The sequence below is a fragment of the Oncorhynchus gorbuscha genome, linkage group LG16, assembly GCF_021184085.1.
Source record: "Oncorhynchus gorbuscha isolate QuinsamMale2020 ecotype Even-year linkage group LG16, OgorEven_v1.0, whole genome shotgun sequence".
NCBI lineage: Eukaryota > Metazoa > Chordata > Actinopteri > Salmoniformes > Salmonidae > Oncorhynchus > Oncorhynchus gorbuscha.
The window spans coordinates 34,402,342-34,428,451 of record NC_060188.1 but is presented as its reverse complement, the minus strand read 5'-3'; the positions used below and the strand labels follow the sequence as shown (position 1 = coordinate 34,428,451).

Here is a 26,110-nt window from a genome sequence, read left to right as displayed (position 1 = left end):
AACACTGGCACTACACATCCAAGTGTATCTGACAAAATTATGAATGACAAGAATTGTACTTTTGAATTCCGTAAAGTCAGTGAGGAAGAGGTGAAAAAAGTATTGCTGTCTATAAACAATGACAAGCCACCGGGGTCTGACAATCTGGATGCAAAATTACTGAGGATAATAGTGGACGATATTGCCACATCTTCAATTTAAGTGTGTGCTCTCAGGCCTGGAAGGGCCTGGAAGGAAGCTAAAGTCGTTCCGCTACCCAAGAAAAGTAAAGCCCCCTTTACGGACTCAAATAGCCAACCAATCAGCCTGTTACTAAACCTTAGTAAATTCTGGAAAAAATGGGAAGGACACTCAACAAGGACGACACTTACACAAATGACTAATGATTGGCTGAGAGAAATTGATGATAAAATGATTGTGTGGGCTGTCTTGTTAGACTTCAGTGCAGCTTTTGACATTATCAATCATAGTCTGCTGCTGGAAAACCTTGTCTTATGGCTTTACACCCCCTGTATATAATGTGGATAAAGAGTTACTTGTATAACAGAACACAGAGGGTGTTCTTTAATGGAAGCCTCTCAAACTTAATCCAGGTAGAAGCAGGAATTCCCCAGGGTAGCTGTTTAGGCCCCTTGCTTTTTTCAATCTTTACTAATGGCATGCCACTGGTTTGAGTAAAGCCAGTGTGTTTATGTATGCAGATGACTCAACACTATACATGTCAGCTACTACAGCCACTGAAATGACTGCAATGCTTAACAAAAAGCTGCAGTTAGTTTTGGAGGGGTAGCTACTGCCTTGGCAGCGGCTAATGGTGATCCATAATAAATACAAATATATTAAGCACTTCATAAATAGCACTGAGTCATAAAAAGTCATTACAATTTCAACCAGTTGAAATCAATATAAGTACAAAGTATTCCTTGAATAGCAAAACGTATGCAGTGATACTAATGCATTTTGAATAGTCCATTATACAAGTTCCTCACTTTCGTCAACTACTTTGATGGTTGGGCCTTGGGAGCTGGCACCAGAGCTGGACCATGCCTGATCTCCACAGCTACCTTTGGGCATGCCTCCTTGCTGGTATAGCTTGGTAATGATAGGTTGGCACACTTTCTCCAGCTCCTTCAGCTGATGCTCATACTCCTCTTTGTCTGCAAGCTGGTTGTTTTCCAACCAGGAATTGGCCTGGTCGCACGTGTCCACCACTTTCTTCTTGTCCTCCTCACTGATCTTGCCTTTCATGTTGTCATCCTCCATGCTGCGCTTCATATTGAAGGTGTACAACTCCAGGGAGTTCTTGGCTGCCATCTTCTCCCTCTGTGCGTCATCTTCAGCTTTGTATTTGTCTGCATCCTGCACCATCCTCTCAATATCCTCTATGCTGAGCCGCACCTTTATCGTTGGTGATCTTGTTCACTTTTCCCGTGCTCTTGTCCACCGCTGATACATTCAGAATGCCATTGGCATCGATATCAAAAATCACCTCGATCTGAGGGACTCCTCGTGAGGCAGGGGGGATTCCAGAGAGCTCAAACTTCCCCAGGAGGTTGTTGACCTTGGTCATGGCTCTCTCTTCCTCGTAGACCTGGTTCAGGACCCTGGGCTGGTTGTCAAGTGGTGAATGTCTGGGTCTGTTTGGATGGATGGGATGCTTGCGTTTGATCAGAGCGGTCATGACCCCTCCGGTGGTTTCGATGCCTAAGGACAGGGGAGCCACGTCTAGCAGCAGCAGGTCCTGGACGTTGTCACACTTATCGCCAGACAAAAAGACCGCCTGGACGGCAGCGTTGTAGGCCACCGCCTCGTCTGGGTTTATGCTCTTGTTCAGTTCTCTGCCGTTGAAGAAGTTCTGCAGTAGCTTCTGGACCTTGGGGATCCAGGTGAAGCCTCCGACCAGGACAACGTCATGGATCTGGGCCTTGTCCATCTTGGCGTCCATGGGAGCTTTTACCACAGGTGCCAGGGTTCCAATGAAACATCTCCTCAAAATGAGCCCTGGTGATGGAGGTGTAGAAGTCGATTCCCTCAAAGAGGGAGTCGATCTCAATGCTGGCCTGGGAGCTGGAGGACAGGGTTCTCTTGGCCCTCTCGCAGGCCGTCCTCAGCCTCCTCAGAGCCCACTTGAACTCCTTGAATTCCGTAGACGATTGCCCCCACTGTGGGCTCATTGATTATCCTCAGCACGTTCAGCCCAGCGGTCACTCCAGCATCCTAAGTGGCCTGTCTTTGTGAGTCGTTGAAGTAGGCGAGGACTGTGATGACTGTGTTGGACACCTTCTCTCCCAGGTAGGCCACAGCGATCTCCTTCATCTTTACCAGCACCATGGAGGCGCTTGGCGTCGATAACGGTGTTGTTGGGGTTCATGGTAACCTGGTTCTTTGCTGCGTCACCGATGAGTCTCTTGGTTTCTGTGAAGGCCACATAGCTGGGCGGGGTCCTGTTGCCCTGGTTGTTGGCGATGATCTCCACTTTTCCATGCTGGAACATCCCCACACAGGAGTAGGTAGTATCCAGGTCAATGCCGATAGACAGGCTTTTAGCTGATGACATCTTGATGGTTTGGAGTTAGTAGCCTACAAAAGAATGAAAGAAGGTTTTAGAAATTGATATTATTCTACGAAAACCTAAACCCTACGAAAACCTAGGAGCAAGTAGTGTCAATCTCCACCAACAGAGGTGTTAGCCTAAATATACTTGAATAACAACCAAACCTGAGTTCAGTAATACATGCGTATTTAAGTATTTGTATTTTAAAGGCTTATTTTGTTTATTTTAGCATTTTCAAATAATAGGGCCGAAACAACCAATTCTATTTGAAATATTTGAAAGTATTTTCTAATAATTTCCTACAAATACTATTTGAAACGAGTTTATAAATACATTTCAAATACCCATTGGACCAAACAGCCCTGGGTTCAAATGCATGGAGTCTTTAAATATTTTTTATTTGAAAATACTCATGTGTATTTCAGTAATTTCATATCCATGCTGATACTTTCCAAATGTATTTCCAAATGCATTCCAATATACAACTAATTGTATTTTCAAAGACAAAATGCACCTGTAATTGAAATACAATAAATAGTATTTGAATGAGTCTCAGAACACTATTGTCAATGTATTTAATTGTGCTATATAGCTAAAGTTTACAGTCATGCATATAAAAATAGGCTACTGGAAGTTACTTGTGATTGTAGAGGTCTCGTTGAAAGGAATAGGGCAGTAGCCTATAAAGTCGCTCAGGTCTTTTTCTTCACCCACACAAATAATGAAACCAGAAGTTCAGTAGTGTAGCTAGCCTGTTTCCTGTATTCTCTTGTGTTGATTAAAAGGATAAAAAAGTTAATTCAAATTTCACCACAAATGAAACAGCATGCGGTTCAACCTTAGTCGAAAGTTCAGTCAACACCCTGTAGTTCAACAGTGCACGAGGTGTCAGTTTATGCATTTCTTCTCACTAATTAATTTTATACAGTTGAAGTCGGAAGTTTACATACACCTTAGCCAAATACATTTAAACTCAGTTTTAAATTCCTGACATTTAATCCGAGTAAAAATGCCCTGTCTTAGGTCAGTTAGTATCACCACTTTATTTTAAGAATGTGAAATGTCAGAATAATAGGAGAGAGAATTATTTATTTCAGCTTTTATTTCTTTCATCACATTCCCAGTGGGTCAGAAGTTTACGAACACTCAATTAGCAGTTGGTAGCATTGCCTTTAAATTGTTTAACTTGGGTCAAACGTTTCGGGTAGCTTTCCACAAGCTTCCCACAATAAGTTGTGTTATGCTGATGAATGAGGACCCAAAAGCGACTTAGCGAAAACAGAGTCTTTATTCCAGTAAATGGCAAAAGTAATAATCCTGGAACACTAAAGAAGAAAACAAAACAGGAAAAAACTTAAATCCACTCGTAGTAACGAGGACAGACTGGAGACTCGACCATTGACTGCAGGTTGCTTCGGGAAGGCACCGACCGTAGCAGACTAAGACACCTGCTCTCACGCAGCATCTGAAGGAGACAAGACACGACAGGGCGAGACAAGGACACAGCACAGCGAACATCATACAAGGATCCGACAAGGACAGAAGCGGAAAACAAGGGGAGAAATAGGGACTCTAATCAGAGGACAAAATAGGGGACAGGTGTGAAAAGACTAAATGAGTGAGTTAGGAGAATGAGGAACAGCTGGGAGCAGGAACGGAACGATAGAGAGAAGAGAGAGAGGGGGGGGGAGAGAGAGGGATAGAAAAAGGGAACAAACCTAATAAGACCAGCAGGGGGAAACGAACAGAAGGGAAAGCACAAGGACAAGACAATATATGACAAAAACATGACAAAGTTGGGTAAATTTTGGCTCATTCCTCCTGACAAGAGCTGGTGTAACTAAGTCAGGTTTGTAGGCTTCCTTGCACACACACGCTTTTTCAGTTCTGCCCACAAATTTTCTATAGGATTTAGGGCAGGGCTTTGTGATGGCCACTCCAATACCTTGACTTTATTGTCCTTATGCCATTTTGCCACAACGTTTTTAAATTTATTTTACCTTTATTTAACCAGGTAGGCAAGTTGAGAACAAGTTCTCATTTACAATTGCGACCTGGCCAAGATAAAGCAAAGCATTCCATTCGACAGATACAACGACACAGAGTTACACATGGAGTAAAACAAACATACAGTCAATAATACAGTATAAACAAGTCTATATACAATGTGAGCAAATGAGGTGAGAAGGGAGGTAAAGGCAAAAAAGGCCATGGTGGCAAAGTAAATACAATATAGCAAGTAAAACACTGGAATGGTAGTTTTGCAATGGAAGAATGTGCAAAGTAGAAATAAAAGTAATGGGGTGCAAAGGAGCAAAATAAATAAATAAATTAAATACAGTTGGGAAAGAGGTAGTTGTTTGGGCTAAATTATAGGTGGGCTATGTACAGGTGCAGTAATCCGTGAGCTGCTCTGACAGTTGGTGCTTAAAGTTGGTGAGGGAGATAAGTGTTTCCAGTTTCAGAGATTTTTGTAGTTCGTTCCAGTCATTGGCAGCAGAGAACTGGAAGGAGAGGCGGCCGAAGAAATAATTGGTTTTGGGGGTGACTAGAGAGATATACCTGCTGGAGTGTGTGCTACAGGTGGGAGATGCTATGGTGACCAGCGAGCTGAGATAAGGGGGGACTTTACCTAGCAGGGTCTTGTAGATGACATGGAGCCAGTGGGTTTGGCGGCGAGTATGAAGCGAGGGCCAGCCAACGAGAGCGTACAGATCACAATGGTGGGTAGTATATGGGGCTTTGGTGACAAAACCGATGGCACTGTGATAGACTGTATCCAATTTGTTGAGTAGGGTATTGGAGGCTATTTTGTAAATGACGTCGCCAAAGTCGAGGATTGGTAGGATGGTCAGTTTTACAAGGGTATGTTTGGCAGCATGAGTGAAGGATGCTTTGTTGCGAAATAGGAAGCCAATTCTAGATTTAACTTTGGATTGGAGATGTTTGATATGGGTCTGGAAGGAGAGTTTACAGTCTAACCAGACACCTAAGTATTTGTAGTTGTCCACGTATTCTAAGTCAGAGCCGTCCAGAGTAGTGATGTTGGACAGGCGGGTAGGTGCAGGTAGCGATCGGTTGAAGAGCATGCGTTTAGTTTTACTTGTATTTAAGAGCAATTGGAGGCCACAAAAGGAGAGTTATATGGCATTGAAGCTTGCCTGGAGGGCACAAAGTGTCCAAAGAAGGGCCAGAAGTATACAGAATGGTGTCGTTTGCGTAGAGGTGGATCAGAGACTCACCAGCAGCAAGAGCGACCTCATTGATGTATCCAGAGAAGAGAGTCGGTCCAAGAATTGAACCCTGTGGCACCCCCATAGAGACTGCCAGAGGTCCGGACAGCAGACCCTCCGATTTGACACACAACTCTATCAGAGAAGTAGTTGGTGAACCAGGCGACGCAATCATTTGAGAAACCAAGGCTGTCGAGTCTGCCGATGAGGATGTGGTGATTGACAGAGTCGAAAGCCTTGGCCAGATCAATGAATACAACTGCACAGTAATGTTTCTTATCGATGGCGGTTAAGATATCGTTTAGGACCTTGAGCGTGGCCGAGGTGCACCCATGACCAGCTCTGAAACCAGATTGCATAGCAGAGAAGGTATGATGAGATTCGAAATGGTCGGTAAATCTGTTTGTTGACTTGGCTTTCGAAGACCTTAGAAAGGCAGGGTAGGATAGATATAGGTCTGTAGCAGTTTGGGTCAAGAGTGTCCCCCCCTTTGAAGAGGGGGATGACCCCAGCTGCTTTCCAATCTTTGGGAATCTCAGACGACACGAAAGAGAGGTTGAACAGGCTAGTAATAGGGGTGGCAACAATTCCGGCAGATAATTTTAGAAAGAAAGGGTCAAGATTGTCTAGCCCGGCTGATTTGTAGGGGTCCAGATTTTGCAGCTCTTTCAGAACATCAGCTGAACGGATTTGGGAGAAGGAGAAATGGGGAAGGCTTGGGCCAGTTGCTGTTGGGGGTGCAGTGCTGTTGACCGGGGAAGGAGTAGCCAGGTGGAAAGCATGGCCAGCCGTAGAAAAATGCTTACTGAAATTCTCAATTATGGTGGATTTATCAGTGGTGACAGTGTTTCCTATCTTCAGTGCAGTGGGCAGCTGGGAGGAGGTGTTCTTATTCTCCATGGACTTTAGTGTCCCAGAACTTTTTTGAGTTAGTGTTGCAGGAAGCAAATTTCTGCTTGAAAAAGCTAGCCTTGGCTTTTCTAACTGCCTGTGTATAATGGTTTCTAGCTTCCCTGAACAGCTGCATATCACGGGGGCTGTTTGATGCTAATGCAGAACGCCATAGGATGTTTTTGTGTTGGTTATTGTCATGTTTTGTCATTTATTATCATGTCTTGTCCCTGTGCTTCCCATTCTATTCGTTTCCCTCTGCTGGTCTTATTAGGTTCTTTCCCTCTTTCTATCCCTCTCTCTCCCCCTCCCTCTCTCACTCTCTCGCTCTCTCTTCTCTCTATCGTTCCGTTCCTGCTCCCAGCTGTTCCTATTCCCCTAATCATCATTTAGTCTTCCCACACCTGTTCCCGATCCTTTTCCCTGATTAGAGTCCCTATTTCTCTCCTTGTTTCCCGTACCTGCCCTGTCGGATCCTCATTTATATTCACCGTGCTGTGTCTATGTTTTGCCCTGTCGTGTCGTGTTTCCCTCAGATGCTGCGTGGTGAGCAGGTGTCTGAGTCTGCTAGGTTCAAGTGCCTTCCCGAGGCAACCTGCAGTTCTCGATCAAGTCTCCAGTCTGTTCTCGTCTTTACGTGTAGTATTATGCTTTTTGTTTTGTAATGTTTATTCTGGATTAAATACTCTGTTTTCGCCAAGTCGCTTTTGGGTCCTCATTCACCTGCATGACAGAAGGATCCGACCGAGGAATGGACCCAGCGACTACAGACGCTCGTAACACTGCCGTCGAGATCCAAGGAGCCATGCTCGGCAGACACGAGCAGGAATTGTCTGCTGCTCGCCATGCCGTGGAGAACCTGGCCGCTCAGGTTTCCGACCTCTCTGGACAGTTCCAGAGTCTTCGTCTCGTGCCACCTGTTACTTCCTGGCCTGCCGAGCCTCCAGAACCTAGGGTTAATAACCCACCTTGCTACTCCGGACAGCCCACTGAGTGCCGCTCCTTTCTCACCCAGTGTGAGATTGTGTTCTCTCTCCAACCCAACACATACTCTAGAGAGAGAGCTCGGGTTGCTTACGTCATTTCACTCCTTACTGGCCGGGCCCGAGAGTGGGGCACAGCTATCTGGGAGGCAAGGGCTGATTGTTCTAACAATTACCAGAACTTTAAAGAGGAGATGATTCGGGTTTTTGACCGTTCAGTTTTTGGTGGGGAGGCTTCTAGGGTCCTGGCTTCCCTATGCCAAGGTGATCGATCCATAACGGATTACTCTATAGAGTTTCGTACTCTTGCTGCCTCTAGTGACTGGAACGAGCCGGCGCTGCTCGCTCGTTTTCTGGAGGGACTCCACACAGTGGTCAAAGATGAGATTCTCTCTCGGGAGGTTCCTTCCTGTGTGGACTCTTTGATTGCTCTCGCCATCCGCATAGAACGACGGGTAGATCTTCGTCACCAGGCTCGTGGAAGAGAGCTCGCATCAACGGTGTTTCCCTGCTCCGCATCGCAACCATCTCCCTCCTCTGGCTCAGAGACTGAGCCCATGCAGCTGGGAGGTATTCGCATCTCGACCAAGGAGAGGGAACGGAGGATCACCAACCGCCTGTGCCTCTATTGCGGATTTGATGGACATTTTGTTAATTCATGTCCAGTAAGAGGCCAGAGCCCATCAGTAAGCGGAGGGCTACTGGTGAGCGCTACTACTCAGGTCTCTTCATCTAGATCTTGTACTACTATGTCGGTCCATCTACGCTGGACCGGTTCGGGTGCTACATGCAGTGCCTTGATTGACTCTGGGGCTGAGGGTTGCTTCATGGACGAAGCATGGGTTCGGAAACATAACATTCCTTTCAGACAGTTAGACAAGCCTACGCCCATGTTTGCCTTAGATGGTAGTCATCTTCCCAGTATCAAATTTGAGACACTACCTTTAACTCTCACAGTATCTGGTAACCACAGTGAGACTATTTCTTTTTTGATTTTTCATTCACCTTTCACACCTGTTGTTTTGGGTCATCCCTGGCTAGTATGTCATAATCCTTCTATTAATTGGTCTTGTAATTCTATCCTATCCTGGAACGTATCTTGTCATGTGAAGTGCTTAATGTCTGCCATCCCTCCCATTTCTTCTGTCCCCACTTCTCAGGAGGAACCTGGCGATTTGACAGGAGTGCCGGAGGAATATCATGATCTGCGCACGGTCTTCAGTCGGTCCCGAGCCAACTCCCTTCCTCCTCACCGGTCGTATGATTGTAGTATTGATCTCCTTCCGGGGACCACTCCTCCTCGGGGTAGACTATACTCTCTGTCGGCTCCCGAACGTAAGGCTCTCGAGGATTATTTATCTGTGTCTCTTGACGCCGGTACCATAGTGCCTTCTTCCTCTCCGGCCGGGGCGGGGTTCTTTTTGTTAAGAAGAAGGACGGTACTCTGCGCCCCTGCGTGGATTATCGAGGGCTGAATGACATAACGGTTAAGAATCGTTATCCGCTTCCCCTTATGTCATCAGCCTTCGAGATTCTGCAGGGAGCCAGGTGCTTTACTAAGTTGGACCTTCGTAACGCTTACCATCTCGTGCGCATCAGAGAGGGGGACGAGTGGAAAACGGCGTTTAACACTCCGTTAGGGCATTTTGAGTACCGGGTTCTGCCGTTTGGTCTCGCCAATGCGCCAGCTGTTTTTCAGGCATTAGTTAATGATGTTCTGAGAGACATGCTGAACATCTTTGTTTTTGTCTATCTTGACGATATCCTGATTTTTTCACCGTCACTCGAGATTCATGTTCAGCACGTTCGACGTGTTCTACAGCGCCTTTTAGAGAATTGTCTCTACGTAAAGGCTGAGAAGTGTTCTTTTCATGTCTCCTCCGTTACTTTTCTCGGTTCCGTTATTTCCGCTGAAGGCATTCAGATGGATTCCGCTAAGGTCCAAGCTGTCAGTGATTGGCCCGTTCCAAGGTCACGTGTCGAGTTGCAGCGCTTTTTAGGTTTCGCTAATTTCTATCGGCGTTTCATTCGTAATTTCGGTCAAGTTGCTGCCCCTCTCACAGCTCTTACTTCTGTCAAGACGTGTTTTAAGTGGTCCGGTTCCGCCCAGGGAGCTTTTGATCTTCTAAAAGAACGTTTTACGTCCGCTCCTATCCTCGTTACTCCTGACGTCACTAGACAATTCATTGTCGAGGTTGACGCTTCAGAGGTAGGCGTGGGAGCCATTCTATCCCAGCGCTTCCAGTCTGACGATAAGGTTCATCCTTGCGCTTATTTTTCTCATCGCCTGTCGCCATCTGAGCGCAACTATGATGTGGGTAACCGTGAACTGCTCGCCATCCGCTTAGCCCTAGGCGAATGGCGACAGTGGTTGGAGGGGGCGACCGTTCCTTTTGTCGTTTGGACAGACCATAAGAACCTTGAGTACATCCGTTCTGCCAAACGACTTAATGCCCGTCAAGCTCGTTGGGCGTTGTTTTTCGCTCGTTTCGAGTTTGTGATTTCTTACCGTCCGGGTAGCAAGAACACCAAGCCTGATGCCTTATCCCGTCTGTTTAGTTCTTCTGTGGCTTCTACTGATCCCGAGGGGATTCTTCCTTATGGGCGTGTTGTCGGGTTGACAGTCTGGGGAATTGAAAGACAGGTTAAGCAAGCACTCACGCACACTGCGTCGCCGCGCGCTTGTCCTAGTAACCTCCTTTTCGTTCCTGTTTCCACTCGTCTGGCTGTTCTTCAGTGGGCTCACTCTGCCAAGTTAGCTGGTCATCCCGGTGTTCGAGGCACTCTTGCGTCTATTCGCCAGCGATTTTGGTGGCCGACTCAGGAGCGTGACACGCGCCGTTTCGTGGCTGCTTGTTCGGACTGCGCGCAGACTAAGTCGGGTAACTCTCCTCCTGCCGGTCGTCTCAGACCGCTCCCCATTCCTTCTCGACCATGGTCTCACATCGCCCTAGACTTCATTACCGGTCTGCCTTTGTCTGCGGGGAAGACTGTGATTCTTACGGTTGTCGATAGGTTCTCTAAGGCGGCACATTTCATTCCCCTCGCTAAACTTCCTTCCGCTAAGGAGACGGCACAAATCATTATCGAGAATGTGTTCAGAATTCATGGCCTCCCGTTAGACGCCGTTTCAGACAGAGGCCCGCAATTCACGTCACAGTTTTGGAGGGAGTTCTGTCGTTTGATTGGTGCGTCCGTCAGTCTCTCTTCCGGGTTTCATCCCCAGTCTAACGGTCAAGCAGAGAGGGCCAATCAGACGATTGGTCGCATACTACGCAGCCTTTCTTTCAGAAACCCTGCGTCTTGGGCAGAACAGCTCCCCTGGGCAGAATACGCTCACAACTCGCTTCCTTCGTCTGCTACCGGGTTATCTCCGTTTCAGAGTAGTCTGGGTTACCAGCCTCCTCTGTTCTCATCCCAGCTTGCCGAGTCCAGCGTTCCCTCCGCTCAAGCGTTTGTCCAACGTTGTGAGCGCACCTGGAGGAGGGTGAGGTCTGCACTTTGCCGCTACAGGGCACAGACTGTGAGAGCCGCCAATAAACGCAGGATTAAGAGTCCTAGGTATTGTTGCGGCCAGAGAGTGTGGCTTTCCACTCGCAACCTTCCTCTTACGACAGCTTCTCGTAAGTTGACTCCGCGGTTCATTGGTCCGTTCCGTGTCTCCCAGGTCGTCAATCCTGTCGCTGTGCGACTGCTTCTTCCGCGACATCTTCGTCGCGTCCATCCTGTCTTCCATGTCTCCTGTGTTAAGCCCTTTCTTCGCACCCCCGTTCGTCTTCCCTCCCCCCTCCCGTCCTTGTCGAGAGCGCACCTATTTACAAGGTACATAAGATCATGGACATGCGTTCTCGGGGACGGGGTCACCAATACTTAGTGGATTGGGAGGGTTACGGTCCTGAGGAGAGGAGTTGGGTTCCGTCTCGGGACGTGCTGGACCGTTCACTCATTGATGATTTCCTCCGTTGCCGCCAGGATTCCTCCTCGAGTGCGCCAGGAGGTGCTCGGTGAGTGGGGGGGTACTGTCATGTTTTGTCATTTATTATCATGTCTTGTCCCTGTGCTTCCCATTCTATTCGTTTCCCTCTGCTGGTCTTATTAGGTTCTTTCCCTCTTTCTATCCCTCTCTCTCCCCCTCCCTCTCTCACTCTCTCGCTCTCTCTTCTCTCTATTGTTCCGTTCCTGCTCCCAGCTGTTCCTATTCCCCTAATCATCATTTAGTCTTCCCACACCTGTTCCCGATCCTTTTCCCTGATTAGAGTCCCTATTTCTCTCCTTGTTTCCCGTACCTGCCCTGTCGGATCCTCATTTATATTCACCGTGCTGTGTCTATGTTTTGCCCTGTCGTGTCGTGTTTCCCTCAGATGCTGCGTGGTGAGCAGGTGTCTGAGTCTGCTAGGTTCAAGTGCCTTCCCGAGGCAACCTGCAGTTCTCGATCAAGTCTCCAGTCTGTTCTCGTCTTTACGTGTAGTATTATGCTTTTTGTTTTGTAATGTTTATTCTGGATTAAATACTCTGTTTTCGCCAAGTCGCTTTTGGGTCCTCATTCACCAGCATGACAGTTATGGGCAGTCAGGTCTGGGGAGAACCAAGGGCTATATCTGTTCCTGGTTCTAAATTTCTTGAATGGGGGCATGTTTATTTAAGATGGTTAGGAAGGCATTTTAAAAAAAATATCCAGGCATCCTCTACTGACGGGATGAGATCAATATCCTTCCAGGATACCCCAGCCAGGTCGATTAGAAAGACCTGCTCGCTGAAGTGTTTCAGGGAGCGTTTGACAGTGATGAGTGAAGGTCGTTTGACCGTTGACCCATTACGGATGCAGGCAATGAGGCAGTGATCGCTGAGATCTTGGTTGAAGACAGCAGAGGTGTATTTAGAGGGGAAGTTGGTTAGGATGATATCTATGAGCATGTTCCAGTTTAGGTCGCCTAGCAGCACGAGCTCTGAAGATAGATGGGGGGCAATCAGTTCACATATGGTGTCCAGAGCACAGCTGGGGACAGAGGGTGGTCTATAGCAGGCGGCAACGGTGAGAGACTTGTTTTTAGAGAGGTGGATTTTTAAAAGTAGAAGTTCAAATTGATAGGGTACAGACCTGGATAGTAGGACAGAACTCTGCAGGCTATATTTGCAGTAGATTGCAACACCGCCCCCTATGGCAGTTCTATCTTGTCTGAAAATGTTGTAGTTTGGAATTAAAATTTCAGAATTTTTGGTGGTCTTCCTAAGCCAGGATTCAGACACAGCTAGAACATCCGGGTTGGCAGAGTGTGCTAAAGCAGTGAATAGAACATACTTAGGGAGGAGGCTTCTAATGTTAACATGCATGAAACTTTGGAAGTATGCCTGGGGGTGTTACGAATCCCTTTTGTCCCGACAGTCTAGGGGGGGGGTAACGAGACCCGTAACACCCCAAATATAACCACAGACAACTAAATTACCGTCAAACACTCATGGTTTATTTGAAAACACACGGTAATGGGGGGAGCAGGAAAAGGGGCTGAGCTGGACCCAAGGAAAGAAATAATAAGTATCCAAAAACACCCCTAAGCCAGACTAGCCTACTTCACCAACAGCTAACTAACTAATCAAAAATACAGTGGGTGGTCCGCCCAGTTCTAATTAGTGTATTTATACAAAGTATTCCTACGGGTAATGTATGCCCATGGGCAACTTATCTTGGTACCCCCTTTTCCCACCGTCAAACAAACACGATAACAAAACCAATACTCACAGGTGGGAACAAAGTGACATGTAGTTGCAAAAACCAAACAAGAGATCTACAGACCGATGGCATTGACAGAGAGATTGAGCTCTAGAGCAAACAGACACACAAGGTTTTTAAACCAAGGGAAAGGGAATGTGATAGGGTAATGGAAACAGGAGGTGTGTCCTCTGATTAGTGACTGATTGGGGAATGTTGATTGCCACCTGTGAGGGGGAGAGAAAATAAATACACACACAGGATACCTGTATCCGTAACAGGGGGTCATTGTCCATTTGGAAGACTCATTTGCGACCAAGCTTTAAATTCCTGACTGATGTCTTGAGATGTTGCTTCAATATATCCACATAATTTTCCTACCTCATGATGCCATCTATTTTGGGAAGAGCACCAGTCCCTCCTGCAGCAAAGCACCCCCACAACATGATGCTGCCACTCCCGTGCTTCACGGTTGGGATGATGTTCTTCGGCTTGCAAGCCTCACCCTTTTTCCTCCAAGCATAATGATTTACATTTACATTACATTTAAGTCATTTAGCAGACGCTCTTAACCAGAGCGACTTACAAATTGGTGCATTCACCTTATGACATCCAGTGGAACAGTCACTTTACAATAGTGCATCTAAATCTTAAAGGGGGGGGGGTGAGAAGGATTACTTATCCTATCCTAGGTATTCCTTAAAGAGGTGGGGTTTCAGGTGTCTCCGGAAGGTGGTGATTGACTCCGCTGTCCTGGCGTCGTGAGGGAGTTTGTTCCCTCACGACGCCAGGACAGCGGAGTCAATCACCACCTTGGTCATTATGGCTAAACAGTTCTATTTTTGTTTCATCAGACCAGAGGAAATTTCTCCAAAGTGTACGATATTCATCCTCATGTGCAGTTGCAAACCATAGTCTAGCTTTTTTATGGCGGTTTTTGAGCAGTGGCTTCTTCCTTGCTGAGCTGCCTTTCAGGTTATGTCAATATAGGACTTGTTTTATTGTGGATATAGATACTTTTGTACCAGTTTCCTCCAGCATCTTCACAATGTCCTTTGCTGTTGTTCTGGGACTGATTTGCACTTTTCACACCGAAATACGTTCATCTCTAGGAGACAGAACGCATCTCCTTCCTGAGCGGTATGACGGCTGCATGGTCCCATGGTGTTTCTACTTGCGTACTCTTGTTTGTACAGATGAACGTGGTACCTTCAGGCGTTTGGAAATTTCTTCCAAGGATGAACCAGACTTGTGGAGGTCTACAATTTTTTTCTGAGGTCTTGCCTGATTTCTTTAGATGATTTACCATGATGTCAAGCAAAGAGGCACTGAGTTTGAAGGTAGGCCTTGAAAGACATCCACAGATACACCTCCAATTGACTCAAATTATGTCAATTAGCCCATCAGAAGCGTCTATAGCCATGACATAATTTTCTGGAATTTTCCAAGCTGTTTAAAGGCACAGTCAATTTAGTGTATGTAAACTTCTGACCACTGGAATTGTGATACATTGATTTATAAGTGAAATAATCTGTCTGTAAACAATTGTTGGAAAAAAATTACCTGTGTTATGCACAAACTAGATGTCCTAACTGACTTGCCAAAACTATAGTTTGTTAACAAGACATTTGTGGAGTGGTTGAAAAAGTAGCCTTAATTACTCCGACCTAAGTGTATGTAAACTTCCGACTTCAACTGTATATTTATTGGAAGATAATTGAGTGAGTGAGTGTGACACAGAGAGAGGGCGATGGAAAGAAATAGAACCTATAGTACAAATGGCATTGAAGTTAATTTTTTTCTATAAACAACCACTCGTTAGGTCCCTCCTTACTTCTCGACAGATTACAAGGAATATACTTTTTTTGCTTTTTTTTCCAAAGTACATTTTGTTAATGAAAGACAAATTATGATCACACCGGCTAATCCTTCTCTATTCTATTTGAGTCTATTCAATGATATTCAATGATATTCTATTCTACTATCAATATTGAGACAAAAAAAACATCCGCGTTGGACCTTTAAACACATGCTCGTGAAATGAAAGAGAAATACCAAAGAAGACGAAGAAAAGGGTGGAACCTGAATTGACAGTAAGTACACGCTGTGTATAAACAACAAAATATTGAAATCAAGCTATAGAGACAACACCAACACAGCAGTAGGTCTATATGCTCATGTGGCCACTGATACAGAACGGTTGCATGTCGGCATACTACAGTAATCCCGGATCTATTCAGCTAGTTTGAAATAAATTATTTACTAATCTCCATAAGGATATATTTTTGAATTACAATTTTTAAAAATTATATGCAATTATATAGGCTTGTTGTAAAACATTCATGCATTTTTAAACAGAAAGTCTAGTAGTTCAGTATGAGACAAATGTTCATTTACGCCTCATACAATTCACAGATTCAACATGTTTTTAGTGCCCCTCCATTTTCCCACCACCCAAGTACCCTGAATGCAAACGTCGTCCCTGCAACTCCTGCTGCCACCCTCCTCGCTAGTCGATTTTCCCTTCCCATCCGCTCTCTCCCACTATATCGCGAGAGATAGGGAGCACAGAAATATTCACGTTAGCAACAACTGTTATACATTTATATTTATATCGCGGATATATGAACGAATTGTATTGAACGCTGGCGCGTATAAATTACAATTCTAATGTAAGCCAACGCAAGATTACTAAATTAGTTGTTTTATTAATAGCTGGCTAGCTAATAATAATATCTAGGTAGCTAGCTAGCGATTCGCCTGTTGTCTGTAGCAAGTATGGGAGGCTAGCTAACTGTAAGTGGACACTATTTTGAAGACAAGCGTGTACAAGTGGGTAAACATAACATTACTTCAATTAGCTAGCACCCCTTATTCAACGATAATAGCCATAGTCTAGGTAGCTACTATAACAAACAATATCTCGCTACTATTAGCTGACTAAACCGCTGTTATTTAATTAAAACAGCTAGTTAGGCTTACATTTTAGCTACATTGTTGAATATTGGCTAGTTAGCTACTTAGCTAACTGCTTCAAGCTGGTGCTTTTTATTTAGCTAGCTAACATGGTTCTGTTAAGATGGATGGCGTTGCTAGCTAACTGATGGGTCGCTAGTTAGCTCAGTATCGCTTATGCTAACTAGATTGTTTATCACGCGATGTGCTGGCTCTTTTTGCTAGTTAACGTTAGTTAAGCTAACATGACCTCACTGTGTGTCATTTTACCATGTCCATGTACTATCATTACTCCGTAATATCAGCTATCTAGTTAACTGTCTCTCCTCCTCTCCTTTAGGTTATTTTAGCCATCCTGCATTGGCCGCGAGTATCTGACTAGGCCGACAATGGTTTGTGAATTCCAGCTAACTTCGTTAGCCAGTAACGTTAGTACCAACCAAGCTCTCTGGATTGTTTACATCCAGCGCCAGTTTGCAAACTAGCTGGGTAATGTTGTTAGCTAGCTAACGGGTTTCATACGCAGTCAGTTGTTTAGCTACAATAATCTAGCCAACAAGGTATTTTATTTATTTTGTTGCCAGTAAGGTAGTTAGCTATGCCACACTATATTTGGCTTTGCTACAGTGTGTGAAAGTGATTAAGCCACTAGTTATCTGAAAACTGACAAATCAGTTGGTGTCTCACAAGCAACCATTTGGTCCTTCACCATATCTAGCTACCACATCTAGTACCGTTATGTGAAGATGTCTAGCTAGCTAATTGAATGGGTTGTCAGTAAAACGGGTTGCTTAACAATTTGTTTTTATGGATGTAAAGCATTGACTCAATAAAAAAAAAAAACTTGACAACTGTTGTGACCACTAGTCCAACAGACAACAACTACAGGTGGCAACCGGTGCTAGGGGTATTTGTATTAGTAACAGTTGATTAGATATTGTAGATCATATTAGAGTTGGTTATGTCTCTGGAGAATATATGTAACAGGTAATGTGATGTATCACCATTGATTGTGCTTGTATTGTTTTCACAGGCTGCAGTTGTGTTCTTGTGGATGTGTGGTGGACCGTAAGCAGGGCGGCCACTTGTGAACCTCACCTATTTACCTCACCTCTGTCTTATACCTCCTCCCTGACACCGATTTTACCCTGTCTTTTATCATAGATATTTTTAAATGTATGAAAGCATGTTGCACAGAGACAGACCCCCTATATTTCTACCTCGTCTCAGTCTGTGCTCATCAGTGTGTTACAGTCGTCTTTTAGCTGAAGGTTTTAAATGGGGGGTGAATCTACTCTATGCCTGGCATAGTACGGTACTTGAATTCCCACCCGTTTGTAAGTTAGCCCTGAGGAGCTGTGCAGGTTTAGTTAATTAACCTTAAGTGATAAACCAAATAGCAGCCAGCTAGTTGGCCAATCAGCCCCCTTCCCCCACGCCCTCCTAGTAGAATGAACGGCTCTCTTTTAACCCCACCTAGCCCGCGGGCAGCCAACTCCTCCCCGCTGCCCCTTTCACCCTCTCCTTCTCCGTCCCCTCCATCCCCCTCCCTGTTGCCCATGTTCCCTCGGCCACCCCCCCTGCCCCCTCCCTTGGCCCAGCCTCACCCCTCCTCGCTGTCGGACACCCCCACACCCTCCCCCTGCCTGAGCTGGACGGAGTTCTGTGAGCTGCATGCCCGCATGGCGGCCGGGGACTTTGCCCGCCACTTCCGGGCGTTCCTCCTGGAGAACCCTCACTACTCCCCCGACTCTGCTGCCGCCTTCTGTCGCCGCTTCACTGACCGCTTTGTCCGACATTTCCAGAGCGAACTGGAGGGAGTGGCTGGGGCGCTGGGTACTGCCCCTGGGATGGAGGAGGGGAGCTGGGCCCCCCAATCAGACGCCACCTCCCTGGAAGAGGAGGCGGTCTCTCCCCCCTCCTGTCACCGAGGGAGCCTCCTACCACCCCTGTGCCCCAGCCAACCCGGTGAGAGCCCTGCCCAAGCCTGCCTCCACACGACTGGTGTTGGAAACCAGAAGTGGGGACCAATTTCAAGACTCCTATGCTGTCACAACGGTCCTCCCCCCATCCTCCTCCTCCTCCTGCTCCTCCTCAGTGGGAGGAGGAAACAACGGCAGGCGGGAAGAGAGGGGTGCCCCAGTTACTGTTAAACACTTCACTGGCGTCGGCCCAGGAAATGGAGAAACGACAGCCGAGGAAGAGGACAGCTGGGCGGGCGTAACGGTCATGGAGGAGGAGGTGGAGCCAGATGAGGGGGAGGAGGAGCTGGAAGTTTGCTTGGACAATGAAGACTCCTCCCATATGCCCCAAACGCCTGCCTCCCCTTGCTCCGACACAACTCCTCCCCACTCCAAGGGTAATGGCACCCCGGCCTCGGCAGGAAGCCAGTCCAAAACCAAACTGAAGAAGCGCTTCTCTCTGCGGAGTGTTGGGCGCAGCGTGCGGGGCAGTGTCCGGGGCATCCTGCACTGGCGCAGCTCGTCCAGCGACTCCCCCCAGAGCTCCTCCCAGCTGCCCTCCAGCTACAGCTACACAATGGGGGTCCAGGACGCTTGCACCGGCTCTTCCTCCAAGAGGAACTCTGCCACTCAGCCCCCTACACCCACCTCCTCCATGCCTGTCTCCCTCTCCCTGCCCCTTTCCCTCCCCCACTCCTCCTCCTCCTCCCTGCCCCCGTCTTCCTCCAGCAGTGCCACCTCCCTCTCGCTATCGGAGGCACGGGACCGCCGGCGGAGCAATGGCGAGGGGGGAGAGAAGGAGAAGTGGAGCCACCGGCTGGAGAAGCTGCGTCTGTCTCGCTCCCCGCCCCCCGTTCTCTCTTCGGCACCTACTTCGGCCGTGGTGTCACCTTCTTCCGGCCTGCCCCCCAGCAGCAGCAGCAGCGCCACCCCGAGGAAGACGGGCCGGCTGGTGAGGGAGGGAGGAGTCAGCGTCAGCTCCTCCATGCCAGATGAGTTTGCCGGGAGCCACGGTGGTTTCCCTGGCTTTTCCTTTGGCCTGCTGCACCACGGCACACAAGAACACAACAACGCTGGTACTGGCTTAAACAACACCTCGTCCACCGCTAACGCCGCTCAGACAGCTGCAGTGCAGCCTCTCGTCCCTGGGGGCACTGTGGGCTGGAGGGGTGGTCGGTGGCACAAGTGCCGACTGGTCCTGAGGGAGAGGGACAAGGAGGGGGAGCGCGGCGAGGAGTACTATCTGGAGTTCTTCATCCCGCCTAAAGTGAGTGAGACACCTGTTCAGTGCAACTCGATATTAGGAAGATATTATTAATGTTTGGAGTATATAGCTGCCCCAAAAAAATCATACTTGATAATGATACATTAATAAGTTTGCAATTTTATTTTCATGTGAACATAATCAATGATGAAATTTAAACGCAATACTCCAGTTTGCATTTTCAAGTTTCACAGTTTTTGTTTAATTTCCCACCAGATAACACTGCCATATTGAGAAATAAAATTATTGGAAGATAAAGTTCACATTTGTAATTGTACTACATTATACTGATAGCATTATTTGTGACAAAAAGATTAAAACTTAATGTGCAATTTAGCAATGCTTATTCTTTACAAGGTACAACATTTTAATTCAAGTATTTATTGGGTTAAACTATGCTGTTCCTCCCATTTTCGATTTAATTTCCTCATAGTCATTTGTTATTCTGGCCACGTTAACTTATATCTGTCTATATATTATTATTATTATCATATATTATTATAATAAAACTCTTTTGTAGGGAAAACTCATTCTGATTGGCTGGGCCTGGCTCTCCAGAGGGTGGGGGCCATCGGAGTAGATTGTGTATCTTTGATGTAACACTGAGGCATGACAACCTATCAACATGCTCCTTTGGAATGCTTGGAGATGAATGATGTCATTGGCAGGCATTGTGAAAATTGCACAATTTCTCTGAGTGCACAGATGTGTCTTATTCAATGTTCTTCTCTGTCCCCCTGTCTCAGTCCTCCAAGCCCAGGCTGACTATCCCATGCTGCTCTATTGTGGATGTGAGGAGCACCACAGCCCTGGAGGTGCCTGACAAGGAGAACACCTTCCTCCTGCAGGTGATGCTCTGCTCTGTCCATCCTTTCATTTCCCCTTTCTTGTTCTCTCAGTAAATTCTGTTCAGGTAGTCAGTTCCTGTTCATCTTGCATCTGTAGACTGACTTGTATTTTGCTCTCTCTCTCTCACGCCCTCTCTCTCTCTCCTTCCTCTCGCCCCCCCTCTTTCACCCCCCCTTTCTCTTGCCCCTCCCTCTCACCCCTTTGTCACTCTCTCGCTAACCCTATCTTTCTCTCTGTCAGTTGGAGGGACAGGTGCAGTATGTGATTGAGACGCGAGACGCTGTGCAGATGAGAGCTTGGTTGAGTGACATCCGGAACGGTATATGTATCAGGTAAGCAAATTGTGTGTTAAGTTGAAAGAACTCTTAAGTCAGTGATTTGGGTGGGGGGGGGGGGGGGTGCAGTCAGTGAGAGTTAAGAGGGACCATATATATATATATATGCTTGTCAAATATTGATGAGGTCAGCAGAAGTAGAAGCGACACACCAGCTACTGTAGAGCAAGCTTTGTGTATCTTGACTCTACAGTGAACAGGAGGACATAGAAGCTGTGTGTGGGGGACCCATGGACATCAGTGGAATGCCAGAATTCAGTGACCGCCTCTCTCAAGGTGAGTGGGGCATCCCAAATCGACCCTTAGACACCTCACCAAGCTACTACTCTTAGACCAGTGTATACCAACCAGTCAATCGCGGTTCTAGTCAACTAGGCATTCCTAGTCGATCGCCGAACATTTCTTTGCGCTCCTCTTTTTTAAAATGTATTTTTGTTGCCTTGAGCCGTTGGTGGTAGATGCACTTGATTCGGCAGCCCTGTGCGCCGGGTAGGCAAAGTCTTCCTATTTTGAACCATTTCATTTGTCAGAATGACCAAACTCTGCCTACCTGGCAGACCTGTAGTGCTAAATCAAGTGTGCCTACTGCGCTGGCCAATCGGATAGCTCAAATCACCGTGCCAGTAGCTTCCACTACCCCGCAGCAAAGTTTGATACTGACCTAAATGAGATTTTAATGACTTAAAACCCTGAGAGACTGTCAAAGAATACAGCAAATAGCTGCTGCTTTTACGATTCAACACTTTTCAAAACATAGAAAACGTGCATCGATAGGACCGGGGTTTTTATTATTATTATTAACGGCTCGTCGTGTCTATTTTAATGTCGACTAATAATTCACTTTCCCTGGTCATAGGAGCAACATGAATTTGTGCATGAGGCAGAAATAATGCGGTGTGACTCGAGTTTGGTCATCAGACTGTCTCCCCCCTCTCTCTGGTCAGTCTCGCCGGAGGAAAAGGAGAGATCGGGGAACCGTGAGAGGCGGAACCTCTGCTGTTCTCGCTCTCCCCTCCATCCCGCTGAGACTGACCATCAGATGCAGATATATAACCAGACATGGAAACAGTTTGTGGGTTTATGAAATGCACATTCCTTTATTGAATATAATATGTGTATGATGCCTTGTCCTTTGGCGCTGTCGATGTAGCCTGTAGAGCGAAACGCAGGTTCCCCCCGGCGATTCATTTGGTTTTGGGTGAATGTAACACAATAAATCATCACGAGTCCACCAACTCAACAGTCCCCAACCTGATGTCACATATGGATCAGCCAAAATACAAGGATCCATTCGCTCTACAAATCTCACTCCCACTGGGCCAGAATCATCCTCAGGACAAGGCCCGAATTCGGCGGTCCTCACTCTCGCCTAGGTTCCATCATGGATGGACTTTACGCCGACCTTCCTCACTACAACACTTCTCTCTATATTCAACTTCTTCTCAGCAGTCAGCAATGCACCTGCCACCACAGTTAATTCATCCTCACTCTAATCACCTTCAATTGCCATGGGGCACTCACCATGGGGCACACAACGTTCAGAAAACTGCTCGGCCACACGACGCCATACACGTTGTTTGCCATCTGCCCAGTACAGTTGCAACTGGGATTCATCCGTGAAGAGCACACTTCTCCAGTGGCCATCGAAGGTGAGCATTTGCCCACTGAAGTCGGTTACGACACTGAACTGCAGTCGGGTCAAGACCCTGGTGAGGACAATGAGCACGCAGATGAGCTTCACTTAGACGGGTTCTGACAGTTTGTGCAGAAATTCTTTGGTTGTACTGACCCTCAGTTCGGGTGGCTGGTTTCAGATGATCCCACAGGTGAAGAAGCTGGATGTAGAGGTGTTGGAGGCGGCTTATGGTAGAGAAATGAACATTAAATTATCTGGCAACCGCTCTGGTGGAGATTCCTGCGGTCAGCAAGCCAATTGCACGCTCCCTCAACTTGAGACATCTGTGGCATTGTGTTGTGTGACAAAACTGCACATTTTGGGGTGGCCTTTTATTGCCCCAGCACAAGGTTCACCTGTGTAATGATCATGCTGTTTAATCAGCTTTTTGATATGCCACACCTGTCAAGTGGATGGATTATCTTGGCAAAGGAGAAATGCTCACTAACAGGGTACTAATTGTGCACAACATTTCAAGAAATAAGCTTTTTGTGCATATGGAACATTTCTGGGATCTTTTATTCCAGCTCAAGAAATGGGACCAACACTTTACATGTTGCATTTTATATATATTTTTTTTAACGCTATAATTTCAGTTATTGATTGAAGCTTGATTTCTTTGGAGCTCAACCTTTTATTTCATACATTTTCCAGTGTATGTTATTGTTCTGTTTGTGATTTTTGATTTACATTGTGTACAGTTTTCCAGCTGCTCCACCTCAGCGCTGTAAATAAACACCCTCCATTCTGAGTTTGCCCCGTATCGAAGTGTCTGCCTCCTCACTGAAACCTCCACTGCTAGGGTGGCCTCCGTTACAGGCCTACTGCAATAAACCTTATTCCTACAGAACTGTTCTTATTTGGTAAATGTTGCATAGGCTTACATTTTAAAACAAAATATATGTTTAGAAACAGTTCTGAGCTGTAGATCTCGGCTTGCATTTTGAAAGTGAACTTGGCTCAGAAAAGTTTGGTGACCACTGCCATAGACACTTAATCTGTAAGAATCTACAAACAGCAGACATGTAGCATAAGGTAAGGGGGAGCATCTACCATATTCCTTACCTATCCCATCTTTTCAAATATGTCTGCACAGGATAGGATCGAAGAGCCCATTTGGGATTGTTGTGTGACGATTTCCCTATTTCACTATTTTCTTTGCAGCTTTACAAATATACAGTTGGATCACTTAACACCTGATACAGAAAGCGAGACGAAAAAAGTTGTTTTAACTCTTGAGTCCAATGTTTCGTTGCTGTTTGAAAGTTTAAAAAAAGTCTGGTTAAATAAATAATATGACTGATGTTTTTGCTCCTGTCCTGTTGCAGTGTGTTATGGAGGTGTGGGTGGCTCCTCCCCACTGATGGACCCTCTCCCCCCAGAGTTACCGCCCCGCGCCCCTCTGGACGAATCAGACGGACGCGTGGGTGGAGCCGGCCTGGGTACACCATTTGCGGAGACGCCAGATGCCACAGGTGAAGCCTTAGCACACACGCAAAAGCACTCGCATACAAACACACATACACCAGAATGTACAGGGCAGGTCTGGTGACACTTTTTTTTTTTTGGTCTAATATTTTCATCCATCCCTCCTCACATCCCCAGGTTCCTTCCTGTTCTCAGATGTGGCGGAGGCGGTGGAGCACCCTCTGAGCGAGTGCCAGTGGTTCCACGGGACATTGTCGCGCCTGAAGGCGGCCCAGCTTGTGCTGGCAGGGGGTACGGCCAGCCACGGCGTCTTCCTTGTGCGCCAGAGCGAGACACGCCGCGGGGAGTACGTCCTCACCTTCAACTTCCAGGGCAAGGCCAAGGTACAAGAGACGGGAGAGTGTGTTTCAAATCACATTTTATTTGTCACCTGGTGTAGACTTTTTAATGTAAAATGCTTGCTGACGAGCCCTTCCCAACAATGCAGTTTTAAAATTGAAATGGTAACAAGAGGAATACAATATAATACACAAGAACGGGGCTTAAATACAGGGAGTACCAGTACCAGATCAATGTGGGGCTACATACAAGGAGTACCAGTACCAGATCAATGTGGAGCGAAATACAGGGAGTACCAGTACCAGATCAATGTGGAGCTAAATACAGGGAGTACCAGTACCAGATCAATGTGGAGCTAAATACAGGGAGTACCAGTACCAGATCAATGTGGAGCTAAATACAGGGAGTACCAGTATCAGATCAATGTGGAGCTAAATACAGGGAGTACCAGTACCAGATCAACGTGGTGCTAAATACAGTGAGTACCAGTACCAGATCAAAGTGCAGAGGTACGAGTTGCTTGAGGTAGATATATACATGAAGGCAGTGTAAAGTGACTAGGCATCAGGGTAGATAATAAGAGTAAAATAAAGAACAGAGCAGCAGCAGCAAATTATGTTTGTGTTGTCAGTCTGCGTGTAGGTGTTCTGTGTGTGTGGGTTGTGTATGTGTGTGTATACATGCAAAAAACAAACTGCTCTTTTTCAGGACCTTGTCTTTCAAAGATAATGTGTAAAAATCCAAATAACCTCACAGATCTTCATTGTAAAGGGTTTAAACACTGTTTCCCATGCTTGTTCAATGAACCATAAACAATTAATGAACATGCACCTGTGGAACGGTCGTTAAGACACTAACAGCTTACAGACGGTAGGCAATTAAGGTCACAGTTATGAAAACTTAGGACACTAAAGAGGCCTTTCTACTGACTCTGGAAAACTGCAAAAGAATGATGCCCAGGGTCCCTGCTCATCTGCGTGAATGTGCCTTAGGCATGCTGCAACAAGGCATGAGGACTGCAGATCTGGCCAGGGCAATAAATTGCAATGTCCATACTGAGACGCCTAAGACAGCGCTACAGGGAGACCAGACGGACAGCTGATCGTCCTCGCTGTGGCAGACCACTTGTAACTACGCCTGCACAGAATCGGTACATCTGTACATCACACCTGCGGGACAGGTACAGGATGGCAACAACAACAGCCTGAGTTACACCAGGAACACACAATCCCTCCATCAGTGCTCAGACTGTTCGCAATAGGCTGAGAGAGGCTGGATTGAGGGCTTGTAGGCCTGTTGTAAGGCAGGTCCTCACCAGACGTCACCGGCAACAACGTCGCCTACGGGCACAAACCCACCGTCGCTGGACCAGACAGGACTGGCAAAAAGTGCTCTTCACTGACGAGTTACGGTTTTGTCTCATCAAATCAAAGTTTATTTGTCACGTGCGCTGAATACAACAGGTAGACCTTAGAGTAAAATGCTTACTTACAGGTTCTAACCAATAGTGCAAAAAAAGGTATTAGGTAAACAATAGGTAGGTAAAGAAATAAAACATAAGTAAAAATACGGGCTATATACAGTAGCGAGGCTATGAAAGTAGTGAGGCTACATACAGGGGTGATGGTCGGATTCGTGTTTATCATCGAATGAATTTGGCGTTACACAGAGGCCTGTTCATTTGAAGCGGGATCGATTTGGAGGTGGTGGGTCTGTCATGGTCTGGGGCGGTGTGTCACAACATCGTCAGACAGAGCTTGTTGTCATTGCAGGCAATCTCAATGCTGTGCGTTACAGGGAATACATCCTTCTCCCTCATGTGGTTCCCTTCCTGCAGGCTCATCCTGACATGACCCTCCAGCATGACATTGTCACCAGCCATACTGCTTGTTCTGTGTGAGATTTCCTGCAAGACAGAAATGTCAGTGTTCTGCCA

The 26,110-nt window shown here is 46.5% G+C and overlaps 1 protein-coding gene and 1 pseudogene across 1 annotated transcript in view; one reads left to right on the top strand and one right to left on the bottom strand.

Moving 5' to 3' along the window:
• Positions 1-972: 972 nt before the first annotated feature.
• LOC123999750 lies at positions 973-2,557 on the bottom strand (annotated as a pseudogene).
• A 13,307-nt stretch (positions 2,558-15,864) lies between these two features.
• Positions 15,865-26,110, top strand: part of LOC123999665 (SH2B adapter protein 1-like) — a 37,208-nt gene continuing 26,962 nt past the window's right edge. The window contains 9 exon segments of the mRNA XM_046305643.1: positions 15,865-16,200; positions 16,664-16,715; positions 17,357-18,245; positions 18,247-19,551; positions 20,295-20,396; positions 20,638-20,729; positions 20,926-21,008; positions 23,736-23,882; positions 24,013-24,218. Of these exon segments, the coding sequence (XP_046161599.1) occupies positions 17,775-18,245; positions 18,247-19,551; positions 20,295-20,396; positions 20,638-20,729; positions 20,926-21,008; positions 23,736-23,882; positions 24,013-24,218 (2,406 nt within the window). The 5' untranslated portion in view covers positions 15,865-16,200; positions 16,664-16,715; positions 17,357-17,774.